The sequence below is a fragment of the Carassius carassius genome, chromosome 29 (assembly GCF_963082965.1).
Source record: "Carassius carassius chromosome 29, fCarCar2.1, whole genome shotgun sequence".
Lineage (NCBI taxonomy): Eukaryota > Metazoa > Chordata > Actinopteri > Cypriniformes > Cyprinidae > Carassius > Carassius carassius.
In genome coordinates, this window is record NC_081783.1 from 24,053,612 (window position 1) to 24,073,668 (window position 20,057).

At 36.8% G+C, this 20,057-nt stretch overlaps 1 protein-coding gene across 2 annotated transcripts; it reads right to left on the reverse strand.

Moving 5' to 3' along the window:
* Positions 1–1,079: 1,079 nt before the first annotated feature.
* Positions 1,080–16,514, reverse strand: fmr1 (fragile X messenger ribonucleoprotein 1). 2 transcript variants are annotated; one of them, XM_059516440.1, is made up of 15 exons: positions 16,200–16,505; positions 15,291–15,343; positions 14,973–15,066; positions 14,759–14,830; positions 13,991–14,139; positions 13,813–13,906; positions 13,608–13,724; positions 8,167–8,337; positions 7,976–8,054; positions 7,755–7,867; positions 7,395–7,481; positions 5,084–5,282; positions 4,747–4,929; positions 4,353–4,432; positions 1,080–3,654 (listed from the first exon to the last, which is right to left on the reverse strand). In XM_059516440.1, the coding sequence occupies exons 1-15, from the start codon at positions 16,248–16,250 to the stop codon at positions 3,487–3,489; spliced, it is 1,710 nt and encodes a 569-aa protein (XP_059372423.1). In that variant the 5' UTR covers positions 16,251–16,505; the 3' UTR covers positions 1,080–3,486. The 2 variants fall into 2 exon arrangements, with proteins under 2 accessions (XP_059372423.1, XP_059372424.1); XM_059516441.1 differs by lacking the exons at positions 1,080–3,654; positions 4,353–4,432; positions 4,747–4,929; ... (3 more) ...; positions 7,976–8,054; positions 8,167–8,337 and adding exons at positions 9,357–10,740; positions 10,874–11,851 and having other exon boundaries at positions 16,200–16,514.
* Between the last annotated feature and the right edge of the window lie 3,543 nt (positions 16,515–20,057).

Here is a 20,057-nt window from a genome sequence, read left to right on the forward strand (position 1 = left end):
TGTTCTCCTGGTTGTTAGTGGAGAGGAAACTAGGTCAGTCTGGTGGATCCATCGGGTGGATGATGACGAAGGATTTCAGGGCACACTTCGTTTTGGGTCGGAGGTAATTGGCCCTTTCCTCCTGCATAAAGGCAGAGTGGCTAACATTTCTGTCAGCTCTTGTGGAAATCCAGTGATGCGGGACCAGAACTTATTTATTCTTTCCAACTGCACTCTGTCCAGCAATATAGAGTCAGAGAAAGTAGACCAAACAGTAAGACATTACAATAAAACAAAACTATGAAATAAATGGTGTTCTTCGCTCTTCTTCAAAACAATTCTATCTATGGACATCATGAGCCATGAGATTATAAATATATACATAAATTTCCCATATATATATATATATATATATATATATATGATTTTCACCAAAAAAAAAAAAACATTAATAATATGCATTTCTCAAGCAGCAAATCAGAAAATTGGAGTGATATCTACACACAGAACACGGTTATTGAAAAAAAATGTAATCATTTCACAATATTGCCGTTTTACTGCATTTTAATCAAATTTATGCAGCCTTGCTGAGCATAAGAGAATTCTTCCAAATAGATAAAAAAGTAACATCTGAGATTCAGCCTGATTTACTTTGGAATGCACATCTGAAACATAAACCAGCAACTCATCTTTAATAACAAAGAAAATCTGACTTGCTTTTTCTTTTGAAATAATGCAGATTATTAGAAGACAGCAGAATATGCAGCGGTTAAATACAGGGTGGATTCAGGTAAAACACCTCAATGTCAAAAAATGTATCCTGCATTCCCCCCTATTAAAATGTTGATGCACTGCCAGCATTCATTACAAGAACAGTTGCAGTGGCATTATAGTAGCATTTACCCTGTGCCACAGCGCCACCAAGTGACCGAACAAAGAGACGAACAACCCAACACACAACAGCACAGGAGCAAATGAGAGGAACCTGCTGACGTTAACGTGCTATAATGAAATCTGCTGTCATGTTTAATGACGGATTTATCACCACATATGGAATGTAAAACGCCCCAAATCCCTGCGAGGAATAAAATCACTTCAGATTGCAGAGGAAGATCAACCTTTATTTATTGAAACTGCTTGCATACAAAATATATTGCACTATAACCAAACAATGTCAACATAAAACCCAGTCTGTTCTGCTATTATTATGTACAAAGAAGTTATTACCCAAAGTGCAGTAACATACAAGGTCAGTCTACCTCAGTTCAGTATCTACAGTATTTCATGTTTCGTCGTTTTTTTTTTTTTCAGCTCTTCTTCAATCACAATAGCCTACGACGTGTCCAAGAGATGGTTTTACAATTTGTCATTTTAGTATACATTCCAAAAAAAAAAAAATAACTAGAAAACTAGTCTGTTTGGCAACACTTTCAAAGACTCGAAAATTTTGTTATTTTTATTGTTATTCTCGAACAGACTGCGGCGAACGGCGCCATCTTGCCAGTTTCACTGCACCGCCGTGGACGTGCAGGTTTTAAAAATACTGAGAGTAAACCATTTAACACCTTATTTTGATGTAAAGGCTACATTTTTTTAAGAGCCACACGAGAGGGCCATCCGGGGCCGCCTCCGTCGAGAGAGTGGTTTGTCTTTTTGTGAATCCTCCGCCATTCACAGGTTCTTTTCAGCTTTCGTTTCGCTTCCACAGGCAAAATCGCTTCCAAACTGGTGTGTATAAGCTTAACAGGTTATTCGCCAAGGTGACTAGCGAGAGCACAGGAGCGCAAAGAGAACTAGAAACATAGAGAAAAAGAGCAAAGAACGGTTTTCTTGCTGTACAGTCAAAGGAAAAGCAGAAAAATAAAAACCACCATGGTTATCGTCACAGGTTTGGAAAGAATGGTGGGTTAAGAACAGCGTCGAGTCTTCTCGAAAATGTAAACTAAAGTTTAATGCACAAGCACTAATCAGATAAGACAGACGGTTTTCATAGCAAAGTTAACATCGCCTATTCCCTCCCCCTCTCCAAGCGAATTCAGCTGCAAAAGTACAGTAGACTCAAAATTAGCGAAGATATCTAAACTTCAGTTTAGTTCTGTTGACAGCATACATGTGATTCAGCTGCTGAAGAAGTCTCATCACATTCTAGTTTATTATAGGATTAGAGATTATAAAGTACTTGCAGAGTAACACAAACATGATAAGTGCACATTTAAAGTTCGATCTAAAAAGAACAGCGACAATCTCTTAACGAATGACGTAATATACAGAATGCAACCCCACAGTTCAACATTTGCAGTCTATGATGAGCCACTGTTAGGACACAGACAATGTTACAGAGATCTGATAGAAGTGCTTCACACCCGATGCTAAGAAATACAGCAGGAGAGATGGCAGTTTACTGTGGCCAGCATGAACGGAAACCAAAACGAGCATTTCCACCCTGTTTGTGAGAAAGAAAGAAAAAAAAAAAGTCCCAACACATAACCTTGTGTGGGAGTAAAATGACATAAGAAAACTGCTTCGCTACCTCCATCTAAAAAAAAAAAAAAAAAAAAAAAACACCCTGTACTACAATGCGAAGATGTGCTAAACGACAAAATTAACTCATATTCTGTAATGTTGACGACACTGAAATAGCATTGATATTCATCTCTGGGTGGTCGTTACAATTGATGACTTCCACAGTTGACTAGTTTAGTTCGGTTAATACCTTTACTACACACAATTCAGCTATGGCAAAATATCAGAATTCGGCCGACTTGATAGAATCCTGCTTTTCAGACATACAAAATGATGGTGAAATACATGCAGCACAGAAAAGTTTAAAAAGTTTTTTTAGTTTGTTTTTTTTAAGTCGTCGGCTGAGATTTCTTCATGTTCTTCACATCGTCTTCCCTGATTTAAACATCCAAATTATGATACTATCCACACTAGTTAAAGGCACAGATCCAGACAGGAGCTTTTTTTTTTTAATTCATTTTTTTCTTTTGCCATTTTTTTTTTTTTTTTGCTAATGATGTGGCTAAGATCTCACATCAGAATGGACACCAAAGCGCGTAAAAAAAACAACGTATGCCGTGAGATGTGGCATAAACTTGGGCCCCGAGCGCTTGAGTTCATCCTCCAATGCGTTTCTTTCCCTTTTGTTTGGACATTGTGGAAAACAAAAACTTTAAAAACCAATTGCTCGGAAAACATTTCAGGATTCCATTTCGAGAGACATTTAATCCACAGCTTCTTTATGTTTCGTAGGTAGTTGTTTAGAAAGTCAATTAGAAAACCTGTAGCTTCTGTTGTGATTTAGAGACCGGCCTCTCGAATCCGTGAAGACTACCGAATCCAACACACCATACACCAAGAGACCTCGTCTTTTAGCCCAACTAACAATTACAAAGTGTGCTTTACGTCATGTCTTGCGACAGCCCTACTGACCTGGTCTAATGAAGAAGCATCTGGATTGGTGGAGCTGAGTGGGAGAATGGGGGAAAGGGGGCACGTTATTTTCTACGAAACACCGTTCACAACGGCTTGGCTGTCCGGGCCGTCCTGCTTGTCTTTCTTCATCCCTCTGTCCTTTATGGGTCTCTGCCGGTTCCCTCCACTGTCTCCTGCCAGAGTCTGAGAGCCTCGGCTGGCGTGGACGCTCCTCTCGTTATTGCTGTCGATGCGGATCTGATAAACAAACGTGAACAACATTTTATGTTTCATAAAGCATTAGCCAAGCTATAAAAATATAAAACATGTCCTTTTTTAATTTTTTTACAAATGACATAGTACAGCTTTCATATTTTAAATTGTCCTATTGTTCTATTACATGTTATTTGCACTTTATTTTATTACTTACATATTAATAACTACTTGATAAACTTGTAAAAAAAATTTTTTTTTTGAAAGATATATTTTTTGACATTTTATTGAATGCCATCCAGGCTTCAGTCTGAATTTACAATAATATTTTTAACCTTTTAAAACTAGGTGTACAATATATATTAATTTCAGCATCAAGAATTGTAAAATTGTACTGATATTGGCAACTATTTTTATGAAAACTGAATTTATTAAAAGGTTTCAAATGTATTACAATTTGATGTTGGTAAATAAATTTGACAAACATTACCGACACTTTTACAAATAATAAAACTCAAATAGTGCATAAATGATGTAAATGTTAATGATAAACAAATAGGTCAATATTTAGACATACTGGTGCCTTGTTGTCAGATACAATTTTCCAAGAAAAGAGAAAGTTTAACTTAACACTATTTAAATATTGTGCATATTGTAAATACTGCATTTCAATTCAGTATCTGTTATGATTCAGTTCACTAATATGCAAAATAACTGATCAAATGATGATAGAAGACTGAGACCTGCAGTGAGTCTTCCTGGGGTCTCAGCTTCGAGTCTCTGGAGCTACGGGAGCGGGACTCATTCCAGTGCATGTCTTCAGCTGAGTTAAGACAAAAAGAAACATTATTAAAAATCCATGCATGGTATCAAAAAAAAAATATATAAATCCTCTTGAATCAAATGAGCCATGAGAACCGAACTGCAAGTGTGAATGCACCCTTAATATCAAATACATACTAATATCAAATACATACTAATATTATATATATATATATATATATATATATATATATATATATATATATATATATATATATATATATATATATATATATATATATATATAATTTTTTTAACAGTGTAAGAAACATTGCAAAAAAAGGCCTTAAGATGGATGGCAGATCAAAAACTGACTTTTGTATCCTCCTCTTCCCCTCCCTCCACGACCCCGGGGCCCTCCACCCCTTTTGCGTCCATCAGGGGCCCTTTTGGGGTAACCCATGGACTCCTCATCTGTAGGGGCCAGGGACCAGTCACTGAGCTCATCTCTGTGGTCCGATTCAGTCTCGGATGCATTGGAGGCCTCAGAGTTGGTGCCTGGGACAAATACAGTCCATTATGAAGAAGGTGATTACCATAATTAACACTTTCACTTGTGCTTGCCTGATGCTTCCATATTTTCTTAGAAAAGGTTTAGAACCTCTCCATATCCAGATATGCTCTAACTTCATTCATTTGAGGTCGGTCATACCTGAAGCCAGTGTCGGGCCCCGTCTTCCTCTCCCTCCACGACCAAAGGGTTTGCCGCCACCTCGTGAGGGTCCCATTCCATTATCAGCCATGAAAGGTTTTTCTTTCTCGGGTCGTCCCGGCAGAGCTCTAGGCCCTCCACCGATCTGTCTGAGCTGTTCATCGATCTGGAGTCGCTCCATTCGCAGCTGATCTACCTCCTGAACATGAAGAATGCACCATCACACAAGAACAAATCAAGTAGTGAACATCACATGAGTATCTCTGGGGTATTTAGTTCGTCACTGATCAACAAATGCTGCTTTGTAATGAGCACTAATGTGCTCTGTGAGGAAAAACTGTTCAACGGGAAGGATAACTATACGTTTATATTTTTAGAAGTAACTGCGGTGTTTATTAAAGCAAAATCACAAATGCAAAGGTCACAAAGACAAGCCCAGGTCTCACTGGTATATGGGGGACAGATTAATGGAAATCTTCTTAAGAAAGAGGTTTATTAAAGTAAAAGAATGTTCCTAAGCGGAGCGAAAAAAAACAAAAAAATTAAATAATTTTTTAGCGGTTCTTGTAGAAAACTGTCTGATCAACTCATTGAAGAAAACCACTTTAAATATAATAATAAATATAAAATGATATTTTATATAACTATTATAAAAGAACTACGTCCATTTCTTCAAATAGGTATCTTTTGTTAAGGTTACTATTGGGGTAAAAAAAAGAAGAAAAAAAAGGATTAATAATGTTACAAGAACACTATTAAAAATTAATAAATATTATTATTGTTTGTTTGTTTTTTTTGGGGGGGGGGGGGTGGTACAACATTCAACGTAAAAAAGAAAAATAAGAATAAGAAGAAAACAGTTATATATATATATATATATATATGTATTTTAATATAATAATTAATAGCGGTGTAACGGTACGTGTATTCGTACCGGACAGTTTGGGTACAGGGCTTTCGGTACGGTGCACGTGTGCAAGGAATGACCGAATGCAATATTGAACATAGGTACATTTTCGTGTTTCCAAAAGAACATATTAAGTGGCGGAAGTCTCCGCGTTCAGCGCAAATCCCGCCCTGCAGCTGATTTTAAGGCCGGTGACACACTGGCTGCGTGGCGTGAGCGTGGCGTTTCTGCTGCGTGTCAGTTGCGTGACGGCTGCCTCGCGTTTTCTGTGTCTTTACACACCAGAATCGTGCCTGACGCGGCGCTGGCGCGCTGCTGCTACTGTAGGTGACAAAGAGGGAGACCGCCGAGGCGCCGACAGACCAGGCTCTTGTCTTCACTACAACAATATCTATACTTCATGTTGAGCATAAATATAAAGCCTACTGATAAAGGACAACGTCAACAGTATTGATGGCAAAATAGACTATGTTTGACAGGTGCAATATGCCAGTGTGTCACCGGCCTAAGGTTTTCAAAAGGCATCACGCGAGTGTGAACATCACTACAACTAGGAAAAAAACGATTGTAATTCAAACGCAGCTCCCGTCGGCATTTAAACAGACCTTTGCTCTTAATTCCGATCGGTCCAACGCTATAACGAAATCTGAGCAGGTCTAAAAACTGAAACTGTTGATGCTGCACTTTACACTTTGGAAAAGTTATATTTTTAAAATATGAGCAGGCCTACAAGCTGGGATTGGTAATGCTGCACTGTAATCATAGTTATTTATTTATTTATATTTGTCATTATATTTTATTATATGATATTGGTTTGAGACAGAGTATTTTATTTAGTGGAGAACTTTGCAGCAGTATTTTATTTCTTATTCTTTTTTTTATTTTATATATATATTATTAAAAAGTATTTAAAAAAAAGTGTAAACAAATTGTTAAAAAAAAAAGTTTATAGTAATAAACAACCTGCAGTTTAATGTTTGCATTTCTTTCCCTTATTGTACCGAAAATGAACTGAACAATGACTTTAAAACCGAGGTACGTACCGTACCGTGATTTTTGCGTACTGTTACACCCCTAAATATTAATATTATAATAATATTATAATAATAATTATAATAATAGTAATTTAATATAACTATTATAAAGAACTATTTCCGTTGTTCAAATAGGTATATTTTAAGGTTACTTTTTGGGGTAAAAAGAAAACAATTTTTTTTTATTGGAAATACAACATTCTCTAAGAAAACAAAAATGAATAAGAAAATGGTTTTATATATATATATATATATATATATACACACACACACACACGTTTAATTCTTTGAGTTGAAGGTTTACTTCAAACAATATCCCCAAGTATGCTGGATAGTAACAGTCTTAGAAAACTTTAAAACTGGTTCTTACCTTAAGATAATTCAGATGGTAGTCCAGCAGGATCCGGGCATTTGAAATGCTTTCCTTCGTCCCCACAAACACAAATGGCACCATTCCCTGTGGTTGGAATTCAAATCATTATGAATGATCATTTAAATACTAATTTAGAAATGCATACATGTTCGTTAATATATATATATATGTACAACACACTAAGCTTCAGTTTAGCGTTTTCATTCTTAAAGCACACTTTGAAATATTCAGTAAAATTGATTAGTCGGCTATAATAAAGTCACACCAGTTATTATGATTTAATGTATTTTTTCAGCATCATCATTTTTGCCGCCTATAAATACAACAACGAGTGTATTCAGCAACCCACTCACTGACCTCCTCTAATGGAGAGGGCTTTTTGTCATTTTCCGGTTCCACTCGAACCCTGACAACACCTGATTTATCCACGACCTCTTGAATCAGCTTCCCACTCTTGCCAATGACTTTTCCTGCAGGACAGGGTAGAAACAAATTTAACGATGTGCATTAACCATCACGGTGCAGGACAGCAGGTCCAGTTCGTGAAGGAGAAAGCGGTTCATTTCAGTTGTCCTCACCAACTAAATTCTTAGGAACTTTGATTATATCTTCAGAAAATTCCAGGTAGCTTCTGGCCTTCCGTACAGCCTCCTGGTCCTGGAAGTCAAACAAAATCCATCTCAAATGTCAAGCCAGGCTTATATGTTCTAACAGGCATCACATTTAATTGTGTTTACCCTTACCAGAAAGTCACCAAAAAAGCAGTTACCTCTCCATAGATGTGAAACGTGCAGGTCTCTTCATCGAGGTCAATGGTTGTGACCCCAGGGATCTTTCTGGCCTGCTGGATATTCGCCCCATGGGTGCCTATGGCCAATCCCATGAGGTCATCACGCACCACAAACTGCTCATGGAACCTTGAGGCCAGCTGCCGAGAACTCTGGGGGGAAAAAGGCCAGTGTTCTGAAATATATTGTTTGTTTTCACCATTTCAATATTCCTTTTTTATCAGCCTCAGGGTTCATATCAATGCACAAATGGACCCACTAAAGGGGCGATAAAATATTTAATGCTTCGTATACACAGTGTATGATGCTGTATGTTACTTTTTAGTAATATAAATTGTTCATTTTTGTAATAAAAAATAAAAATAAAAAAAAGTTGTGACACACGTTTAGTTGGGTTTTGGCTCATGAGGAGGATGCACTAGGTGCGTGGTGTATATTATTAAATTTCGAGCACATCTGCACACAAGAGTGCTCTCCACATAACAGCGAGATCAAAAACTATCAGCAGAGTACACTACCAGGAAAAGTCTTTTTACAAACACAGTCCAGCTACACAAGCAATGTTAAAACATGAAGTTAGCACACATTTACAAAGCATATTCTCCAAGTGAAATATATTTATAACTGCTGCATAACTACATTAACGCAACGGTTTTGTTAGATTACGGACATTAAAAATGTATTCAAAACCTACACACATATACACATACATATGCGCGCACACACAGACGGTCAAAGACTATACTTTTGGTGACCACATCAAATTAAACTTACAAAAGTGTTTTACATACATAAAGCATATTAAATTCAAGTACTTTAATCTCTTTAATAACTTCTGTGAAATTAAAATAAGGGTGAAATAATGTTCCATTGTCATTCAGCATAACAGATACATGTACAAACGAAACAACATTCTTATTCTGACCAGTACTTTAGGGTTGTGCCGATAGACGATAGTATCGACGATAGGCAGATATCGCCAATACCTGAGCCCTTCAGCAATTTCAAAGACGATATTTGGCTTGTTTACTATGAATATTAAATATATCATTTTTTTTCTTGAACTGAAAATATGTTAACTAGTATTAATAATAATAAATGAATTACAATTATTGTGCCCAGCTATAGCCTATATTATTCACTTTAACAGCACCGCATAGCCTACTGGACACTTGCAAGACGCGCACTTAAGTTTTTGAACACTCCGTGAACATGAAAACAGTGATGTTGAACATTTATTAATACTAATAGCCTACCTAATAATAGGACACAATAACAAATTGCTACTACTGTTATTATAGAATTAAAATGATAAACTATAACAACAGTCTAATTGGTCCAAACACACAAAAATCAGTCAAGAATTTAAATTAAAAGCAGCTTTATTTCAAACAACTTAACAGCAACTTCTTAAAAAGAACAATGAGTTAACACGAAATACCGCAGATAGATTATGTCCATTAAAATAAACAGGTTGACGGTAACCTAAAAATATTAAATAACAAAATAGGCTTTAATAAAAATGAAAGAACCAGAACTAAAATGTAAGATCAAAATAGTTACGCTACATTACAACCTCAAATCTTCTCGAATGAACTTATAGCCTATTCCTAAAACAAACAAGGCCAGGAATGATTAGAATAATTTCCGTTATACCGTTCAGATATTTATGTCTACAGATTTTTAGCTAAAAAAACAAGCTGGTTTACTCTAACTGGTCTGAGGAGGTTGTGGTGGGGAGTAACTATGTTGCCCGCTGCACTGAACACTCGCTCGGATGGAGTGCTGGTAGCGGTAATGCAGAGGTATTTTTTAGCCATGTTTGCCATTAAAGGAAACCGGCTTCCGTTTTTTTTCCACCATTCCAGTGGCTTGTCATCACCATCAATAACTTCCTCTTGCAAGTAGGATGTGATCTCCATTTTTGCTCGCTGGTCAGCGGGGTTTGTTGACATCGACTGCTTCACTCTGCCCAGAAGACGTCCCAGTGTTTTGGTCCTCATAGCCGGCTGTATTTCAGCTGCTGCCCCTTCTACTTTCTCTTCCTCCTCCTCCTCCGTTCTGATGTGTACAGGTGGCTTGATTTTATTGTTCCATAATGCCACCATCTCAACCTCTAGCTGACTTTTGACCATGTCAAGTTGTTCGCACTCAATATGGTCTCCCTTATAGCGTGGGTCAAGGAGGGTGGCTTTGCGCATCAGCTGAAGCGTGTTGTCGTCATATTTCGATTCAAGTTTCTCCAAGATCTCCTTTTTAATTTCTGACACCATCTTTACTTCAGCCTCCTCCTCCTTCAGGATATCTGCCATAAGATGCAGAACCGGCAGCAGAGATGAGACTGCCACGTAATTTTCAGCTGATAAAATATCAGTAAATTCTGCGACAGGCTTTAACCCATCTTTAACAGCCTCTAGTATGGCAATGTCCTGCCAAGTTAGGTTTGGGAGTGTGCGACGGCTCTTGTCATCTGCAAAAACTTATTTGATTGCAGGGAGCTGCTCCAGGATTTTTACGACCATGGCATAGGTTGATCCCCAACGAGTTGCGCAATCCTACAATAATAATAATAAAATTTGCCTATTAGCTATTAAAGTTTTCATTATTTTCTGTGGACTATTATGATAGACTAGGTTATACTAAGATATCTGTAGAGAAACATTATGAATTAAGATTTGTTTGACTTACCGTTACCAGCATGGTTTGAGGTAGATTGAGTTGTTCCTGCATCTTGCAGAGCTCTCTTCGTCTCTGCCAGCTGTGAGAGAATGCTCCATTAATTGAGCGACAGATTCCAAACGCACGATCAGTTCTTGCCTTTTCCTTTTGCAGTGAATAATTCACTGCCACATTCAAGTTATGACCAAAACAGATTAGCCATGGCCATTTGAGCCCTCGTATGGCCGCAACAATATTCGCCCCGTTGTCAGTAGTGATGCAGGAAATGTTACTCTCCTCTATGTCCCAATCATGGACAACCTCTGTCAGCACCTCAGCCAGTACCTCTGCAGTGTGGTTTTCCGGGACGAATGTTGTTTCGAGACATTTAGCGTTCAGTTCCCAATCCTCTGAAATATAATGGGCTGTAACGGACATGTAGGGGGTCATATTTATGCTTGACCACATGTCTGTGGTCAAAGCGACAAAGTCAACCGATTTCAAATCTTTAGCGATGGTTTCCCTCGTTTTATTGTACAGATCAGGGATGGCAGTTTTGGTGAAGTACTTACGCCCCGGCAGCTCGTACTGTTTGTCAAATGTCTGAAGTAGTTCTTTGAAGCTTTCCTTTTCAACGGTATGATGAGAAACCATCTCTTTTGCGATATACTTAGAAACAGCTGCCGTGCACCGGGCCCACCTTTCACTGTTTCGTTTGTATTTGGTGCTTTTTGCAAAAGCTCCGACAATGGATGGCTGACTTGGATCTTTGTTGACTGGCACTGAAGCTTCTTTTGGTGCTAGTTTAGCAGCTTCAGCAGGGTGGTGAGTACGCAAATGTACAAACAGGTTTGTCGCTTGAGATTCTCGTACAGACACAACTTTTGTGCAAATTTCGCAGATTGCTTGAGTTAGGTCCTCAGGCTCACCTTTCGCATCTGGTTTAAAACCAAAAAATTGCCAAATAGGCGATGGCACATTTTTCTTGTTAACCAATTCCATCTTTGCCTGCAGAATTACGGACAATGATTAACATTTCTGCTGCGTCATTTCCTGAGATAAAAAGTAATATAAATTGAAGTAGACAATTAAATAAGTAAAATACGTAGAAAGGTAAATAATAGGCTAAGTTGATAAATTGCTAAATTAATTTTGAAATTCTAAGATTTATGAGCAAATTAGTGAACGATTGCACTGCCCCGCCCAAACACGATAATATCAAGGATTGGCGATCTCACAGGCTGATGATATGGCGATCTGAAAATGAAGCGTATCGCCCAACACTACTTTAATTATAAAAAAAAAAAAAGAGTGGTCATACTATATTTTATTACATTTAAAATGATTAAAAACTTCTTGCTGACAAATGGGTAGAACCTTTTTGAAGGATAGTGGAAAACATGGGTAAAGAATTTAAATGACAATTAATTTGTATTTGTGGCTTGCATGGTGATCCTTAAAGGGTTAGTTCACCCAAAAATGAAAATTATGTCATTAATGACTCACCCTCATCTCGTTCCAAACCCGTGAAACCTCTGTTTATCTTCGGAACACAGTTTAAGATATTTTAGATTTAGTCCGAGAGCTTTCTGACCCTCCACTGAAAATGTATGTACTGTATCCTGTCCATGACCAGAAAGGTAATAATACGTCAGTGCGTTCACGACGTATGGCGCTGCCGACGTGTTTTCTGGTGCGCCCAATAACAAAGATAACACGTCAGCAGCCTCCTACATCAGCAGCATTACTGCAGTGTTGTGAACACGATCACGACAGACACGGAAGAGAAGACAATGCTGAATAAAGTCGGAATTTTTTGTTATTTTTGGACCAAAATGTAATTTCGATGCTTCAATAAATTCTAACTGACCCTCTGATGTCACATGTACTACTTTGATGATGTTTTTCTTACCTTTCTGGTCATGGACAGTATACCGTACACACAGCTTCAATGGAGGGACTGAGAGCTCTCGGACTAAATCTAAAATATCTTAAACTGTGTTCAGAAGATAAACGGAGGTCTTACGGGTTTGGAACGACATGAGGGTGAGTTATTAATGACATAATTTTCATAAATTTCATACCCTTTAAGAGTATTTTAATGTTATTTAATTCTGATTCAAAACATGCCTGACAAGATTTTTTTTTTCTTAGGTATACAAACTACTGTAACACTGAATGAATATTTGTATGCAAATCATGGTAAAAATGCATGATTTTTACAAAATGACAAACATGACATTCAAATGCATGGGGGGGGGGGCTGTATTAAACTTTTGTTTTTATGCCCCCCCCCCACACACACGTTAAGTGCCTACAATTTGACCATAACCAGCATTTCCACAGATAAAACACACTTAAAGAGCTAAAACAATACCTATATGGAGCCTATGCATCTGTAAATATAGCTCTGCATATTAGCGGAGTATCATATTATGCCAAAGCAGGGATACAGGCCAACACAACTTTGCATATGCACGTTAACACCCTTTTACACCTGTTAAATATAGACTCTCTCTACTGCCACCCCATGCATTTGTGCCCTGTGACATGCTGCAGGTCATTCTAATAGAAAGAAATAAAAACTAAGGAATTTACGCAAATACTACCAGCCTTCCTCGAGACCGTTATATTACATCAACTAAACATAATTACACTACTGTGAAATGAAAAACAGTTTTGGACTTGGCATATGACTGTTTGAGAGTATTGTGAGTGAGTGTAAGAGAGCAAGGTGAACCTGACACTAAGCGTCAGGCAGTACCTCCAGCTGTCGGGTTGCTTCCTCGTTCCTCAGCATCAGCGTCAGCTTTGTGCGTAGACTCCTGAAGTGCATGTCACTCAACATGGCTATCCGCTTTGCTGTAACCTCATTAACAGACTGAAAAAGGAAGACAAGAGTCGACTTAAAACAACTTACAGATGTGAAATCAGAAATCCTTAAATCGATTTGAAACATTGCGCATTACCAAAATAACCAACTGCTTTTCTTCCGAGTCGTAAGTGACGTTAAACGCTCCGATCGCTTTTTTGAAGTCTTTATGTGCAGAGTCTTTCGCACACCTATCCAAAAACGGCACAGATTTAAACCAACAGCATCCCAGTTTGAAGTCACACTTAAAACTCAGCAACAGAAGATGAACTTACATCTGTCTTAAGTCTTCAGGAACATCTAGTCTGGTTTTGAGAAAGGGGTTCTTGGAGTCGGCTTTGTTGGGGTTGACAGGTCGTAACCTCTCTAATGTGACGATTTCATTTAGTGTGGCATCACAGGCTGCGTATTCTATCACATAAAACTATAAGTGCAGGACAGAAAATCTAAATATTGTTACATGATGATACATAATCAGCATACATGCAAATACATTGTAGACATAGATCGTTTCTACAGCACACGCTGAATTAAAGTCACAGAGCATCGTTTGAAGTATATATGAACATGGAAAGACACGAAAATGTAGTAATTACACCATAAATGCATATAATTCAAGTCTATTGTGTTTCGCAGTCAACAAATAGGATATGGGTTTTAGGCTCGGTTTAAAGAAAAAGAGCACTTTTACATAAACAAGGCAATGATAGATGGCACTCGTGGAGGGAGGAAAACAAAGTTTTAATGGCTTTGACAACATAAGAAAGCAGTTTAAATGTTCTGCCACTTGCTTGAGCAACTTCATATATAAATCTAGAAGTTAATGCAAAAGTAATGAAAGTTTGTAATATTTATTGCGTTGAAACGCGTCTATGAAAGTATTTTACATGACTGTGTGAAAAAGAATCACAATGCTGAAAAGGTATTTTAAGTAACAATGTCTGGATTGGAATTCAGAATAATGGATAAATGTTGTGTTTGTGGTAAACAATCCTGATCGGAGCACCCCTAACTTCTACTTGAACAGAAGGGAATCTGGTTACCTCTCCTTTCACCATGCGAACTTTGGCTAGCCACCATCCACAGGGCTCTTTATCGTTGGCCCTGGAGTAAACCTGTGGAAGACACAGGTAAATGTGGTAAACTTACAAAAAAAAAAAATAATAAAAAAAAAAAAAAAAAAAAAGTGGATTTATGTAATATGGGTTTCATTTTAAAGAACATTCTCCATGTTTAGCAGTATTTGACAGCACTTACCTCCACTTCATCATTCTCGTTTATCTCTTTCTGAAAGCCGGTCGGAGGTGGAAACCGGATATCGTGGAAAGGAATCTGTCGTTCTGGCTGCCAACTTCAAAACCATAAAATATAGTAGTTAATTTTTTCTTTTTCATAATTGCATAAGGAACCAAAACAATATCACTTTCAGATTTTAATGAAGTTACATTTTAAACATACATATATATATATATATATATATATATATATATATATATAGACTGAAAACAAAACAAATCATGTAAATCTGAATGTGAGACTATTTTGACCTCGCAGCACATTTGTTTTGGTACTCACTTGTTCTCAAAGGAGACTGTGACTGTACTCTCATTAACATCTTTAACAGAGGCCTGGAAGAAATAAAAAGGCATTTAATGAACATTTCGGAGCATCACAGGTGCCTATATTGTCCAACAACATTATTTATTAACAGAGCAAAAATATCATGAAAAAAAAAAATATGACAGGCTAACATCAGATATATATACGACATAACACTACAAACAATGAATTTACTTGACAATCACACGATTACTTTAGCTGTTCATGTATACAGCCAGAGCATAATTTATAGATGACCATTGATTATCATTATTCTTTAGAGTGGATCACAACTAGAAGAAGAAAGAAAAAAAGCGTTACATATAATAAAATACATTTCCCAGCCTTTATTAAGTATTTTTTTCAGCATTACATTAATTTCCATGATTTTTTTCAGTTGCGTAAACAAGCATTTTAAAATACCCTGATACTCCCAGGTTTATATATATATATATATATATATATATATATATATATATATATATATATATATATATTCAGGAAACATTTAGGTCTAGAACCATAAATATGTTTTTATGATGTACAATGAAACACATTTCCATCCGTAAGTGAGGATTCGGTGTACTATAAACACAGCTGAACAGAACCGAGCCGAACCAGCAGACTGACACATTCTGGTGTCAACACAGCTGATATGTATTAATAACATGCGTGCCATCAACTTATTGCGATGAATGTTTAAAGCCTGTTCACGGAAACAATCGTCGAAGAGGCCTTGTGTTTCAGGCAGACTGGGCCTACTGCACCATCGTGTATCGAGATCTGCGTTCACGACGGACTGAATCATATTTTACAAACATTATTTCCATCATCCGGTGAGTTAGAAACACGCAGGAGGCATAGAACACGACATCTGAAACCCACCTTGTAGAAAGCTCCGCTCGCTCCTCGCACTTCCACCGCGAGCTCGTCCATGACGCCAGTAATCTAACACACAAGCGATCAAAGCTGCAGCAGAGGCGCGCGCTCTCTCTTTCGCACGGCGGCGCTACTCTCGGACGAGCTCGGAACTACCGTGTGTACCGATGATTGGGCTCGTTTTCAAAGAAATGAAAGCAAAACATCGATGTGTAGACGCTCTTCAGCAGCCGCTGTTGAGTGCATTGATGTAAACACAAGAGCCTCCCTAGTTCCCGCGTCACGTGACACGGGCCCGCTTCCCTTCACTCGATAGGACACGCCCCCGTCACGTGACAAGCATCGGCTTCACGTCTTCTGCACGCACTTTCTCGAATCATGTATTATGTTTAGCAGTTTTCCCCCTAAAAGTCTATACTTAAAAATACAATTATATTAAAATAACTAAGTAAATTAATTAATTAAAAAACCTTTCCTATTACTTTTTTTTGCTCACTGATCAACGACAACTATACAACACATTTAAATAACAACCATTATACCCTAAAGTTGGGCTTTAAACTTAATTTATGTCATTTGAAATTAACATAAATGTACGTAATAATAATAATAGGTCAGTTTGTTTCCTCATATGAAGAAATTTTACATCACTTGCTTACTAATGGATCCTCTGCAGTGAATGGGTGTCCTCAGAATGAGAGTCCAAACAGATGATAAAAACATCAGAATAATCCACAATCCACAGGACTCCAGTCCATCAGTTAGAATCTTGTGAAGCCAAAAGCTGTGTATATGTAATAAGAAAATCATAATTAAGGTGTTTGTAACATCAAATCATTGCTTCCTCTATCCATATCCAGTGAGAAAAAAATCATTTTGTCTGAATCAAGAGAGAAATATGCACAGATCAAGCACCATTTACAAGTGAAAACAATACTAAACAGTTCTGAACAAGCATGTTGGACTTTGATGTCAGAGGACAACAGGAGATGGACTTTTTCACTGGAATAAGAGGTATTATGGATTATGGACTCGTAGAATCAATGTTAAAGTTGTTCTTCTGAATGAATGATGTATGATGATTCTCACCACAGAAGCTAACAGATGGACTGGACTTGTGTAGATTACTTACTTATTTATTAGCTGTTTGGACTCTCATTTTGACGGCACCCATTTACTCCAGAGGATCCATTAATGAATGAGTGATGTAATAACAAATCTCACACCTACATCTTGGATGGACTTTCAACTACTTTATCATTATCATTATCATTATCATTATCATTATTATTATTATTATTATTATTATTATTATTCAGTCAGCTATTGAAACCATGGAATACATTTTAACCAAGGAGTGTTAATATTTTTTCTTTTGTATTTTCTTTACACTATAATGTAATACAGTGAATGAAATATCTAATGTTAAGTTTTGCTGGATAGAATTCACGAAGAAAGACACCTCTTTATTCATATTTCAGATATGATGCTTATATAGTTCTCACGTTTATCACGTTTTCCCCATAGTTTTTCACTGTGTGATATGATTAATTCTTCTTTGAATAAGGGAACTAATGGCTCTATTATTATTATTATTTTTTAATTTTTTAATTTTTTGGAAAACAATGAAAAGTTGAGTTTAAAATAAATCACAAGAGAGAGAGGAAAAAAAAAAACCTTCAACATTTTACTGTCTGAAGAGATTGAACCAATGTTAACGTCTAGGAAAGTAGAACAAAACAAATTTTGGCCTCCATATCACATGCTCTCATTAATAACTTTTTAAATTAAAATGATGCATTATATGACGTCATTGTGATATTTGCATACTGGATCATGATTGGCCCTTGTCCGACATCTGTGTTAGACCTGTATTTGAGTTGATCTATATTTCTGTACTTACGTTTCTTGTAAGACATACAGTAAACATTTTTTAAGACATTTGTCTATCTATCTATCTATCTATCTATCTATCTATCTATCTATCTATCTATCTATCTATCTATCTATCTATCTATCTATCTATCTATCTATCTGTCTGTCTGTCTATCTGTCTATCTGTCTGTCTGTCTGTCCATATCTATTTTGTGCAGACAGACTCTGAATGCTCTGTCTCTCACTCTCTCTCTGTATATATATATATATATATATATATATATATATATATATATATTAAACGGCATTCCATGTTTACAGCCAATCAGGCAAATGTATTGCTTTTTTTTTTTTTTACATGTAATTGTATAATACACCACTGGATGTCGGTATTGTATTATGATTGTTTCACGAATCCAATCACAGCTTTACACAATTTAGTGCTCTATTTATTATGCGTATATCATCCAGACGCCCTGTAATAGATTCTACAATAACAGGTTTCTCAACACTTTGATCATAAAAAAAGGTGAAAAATGGTGAGTAATGCTTCCTTAATTTTACTCAAGACTCAAGAGATTGAATAAAATGACATTTGTAGGTCCAGAGGACGGCCATTACTCATGTTAATCAACAGCAGAGACAACATTTGGTCACATCACACTCTCTCGTTGTTCCAAAACAATCACAACAGTATCCACATTGGTCTGTCCACTGTACCCTTAGTGTGCTGGTGTTGTCCCTGGAGTCCTGGACACATAAGAACATGAAGTCTGACTGTGTCTGACCACATTACGTTGAAGAGGAGCGAGAATGACGTAGGCAAGAGGAGAAACATGTGGCTGGTGTGAGCGATACATCCCTGGCCCTCTCAAGCCCCCGCTGAGCGCGATCAGATCACTTGTGTTTGCTCTTGTCACCGGGGCTCTGGCACGGTGGGCGGCTTGTAGGTGTGAGCGCTGAAAACTCTCTGTGAGGACGGCAGGTGGCCTGCCAGAATACATCAAGCAATCATGTCTGCTTGATACGGGAGGTGAGGAGGTCCATCAGAGAAAGAGACACAGTGCGGGATGAAGTACACAAAATCTGTACTTGGGCTAAAAACTGATGAAAAATTACTCCAGGAAAAGTGAAAGCAGAGGTAAACAGGAATAAAAGCCAGCTTAAATGTTTCTAATATTATTATCATTATGCTGTTTTCAAACAAATATGTTTATATTTAAAATATTTGCAATCAAAATATATGTACAACAACAATAAAAAAATAATACTAGCTATTATTATTATTATAAGCTATTTTGGAACAAATATGTTTGTAACCAAAAGACATATTTGCAACCAAAATATGCGTACAACAACAACAACAACAACAATGATGATGATAATAATAATAATTATTATTAAATTATTATTATTATTATTAAATATTTATTATTTAAAAATATATGCACTATTTTGAAAAAAAGTTATAAAATACATTTTTATTAAAAGTTACATACTGAATACAAAGGTATTTTGTTTTGTTTTGAATAAAACATTTACTGGAAAATTAGTGAAAGACTTTGTTAGTGTCCACTACAGAAAGGACAAATTAAAGCCATTTTATCTATTTATCTATTTATTTTTTATTAATTTTTATTTCATTTTGAACATACAGTATTAGATAACTGCCTTGCTACATTTAATAGAGCAAATATCGACAACAGCACGCCAGTGAAATATTTAAGAAATATTAATCAAAACAGATGTCCAGCTGCAGCCTGACTTTCATCATGTCGTGTTTAAAAATGCATAAAGGCCTTTTGCACAGATATTTTATGTTACATCTCCTCCAAGACATAGCTAACGTTCATCCCTTACTACAGCCTAACAGCAAATTTAATATTTCATTTCTAATCCCGTCAGACGTCAATCAACCGTTTCAAGACGAGAAATTGGAATGATTGTCACCTCAATAGATGGAGAGACCTTTGAAACGCGGCTGAGGTG

What these genes read in the sequence shown, in the direction of transcription:
- fmr1 (XM_059516440.1), bottom strand. Translation starts at nt 16,250, where the DNA reads ATGGACGAGCTCGCGGTGGAAGTGCGAGGAGCGAGCGGAGCTTTCTAC. An exon ending in AAGCAACCCGACAGCTGGAG is followed by an intron (nt 8,338 to 13,607) that starts GTACTGCCTGAC and finishes TTTTCCCCCCAG; the next exon opens with AGTTCTCGGCAGCTGGCCTC. An exon ending in GGGCCCGACACTGGCTTCAG is followed by an intron (nt 4,930 to 5,083) that starts GTATGACCGACC and finishes TATTTGTCCCAG; the next exon opens with GCACCAACTCTGAGGCCTCC.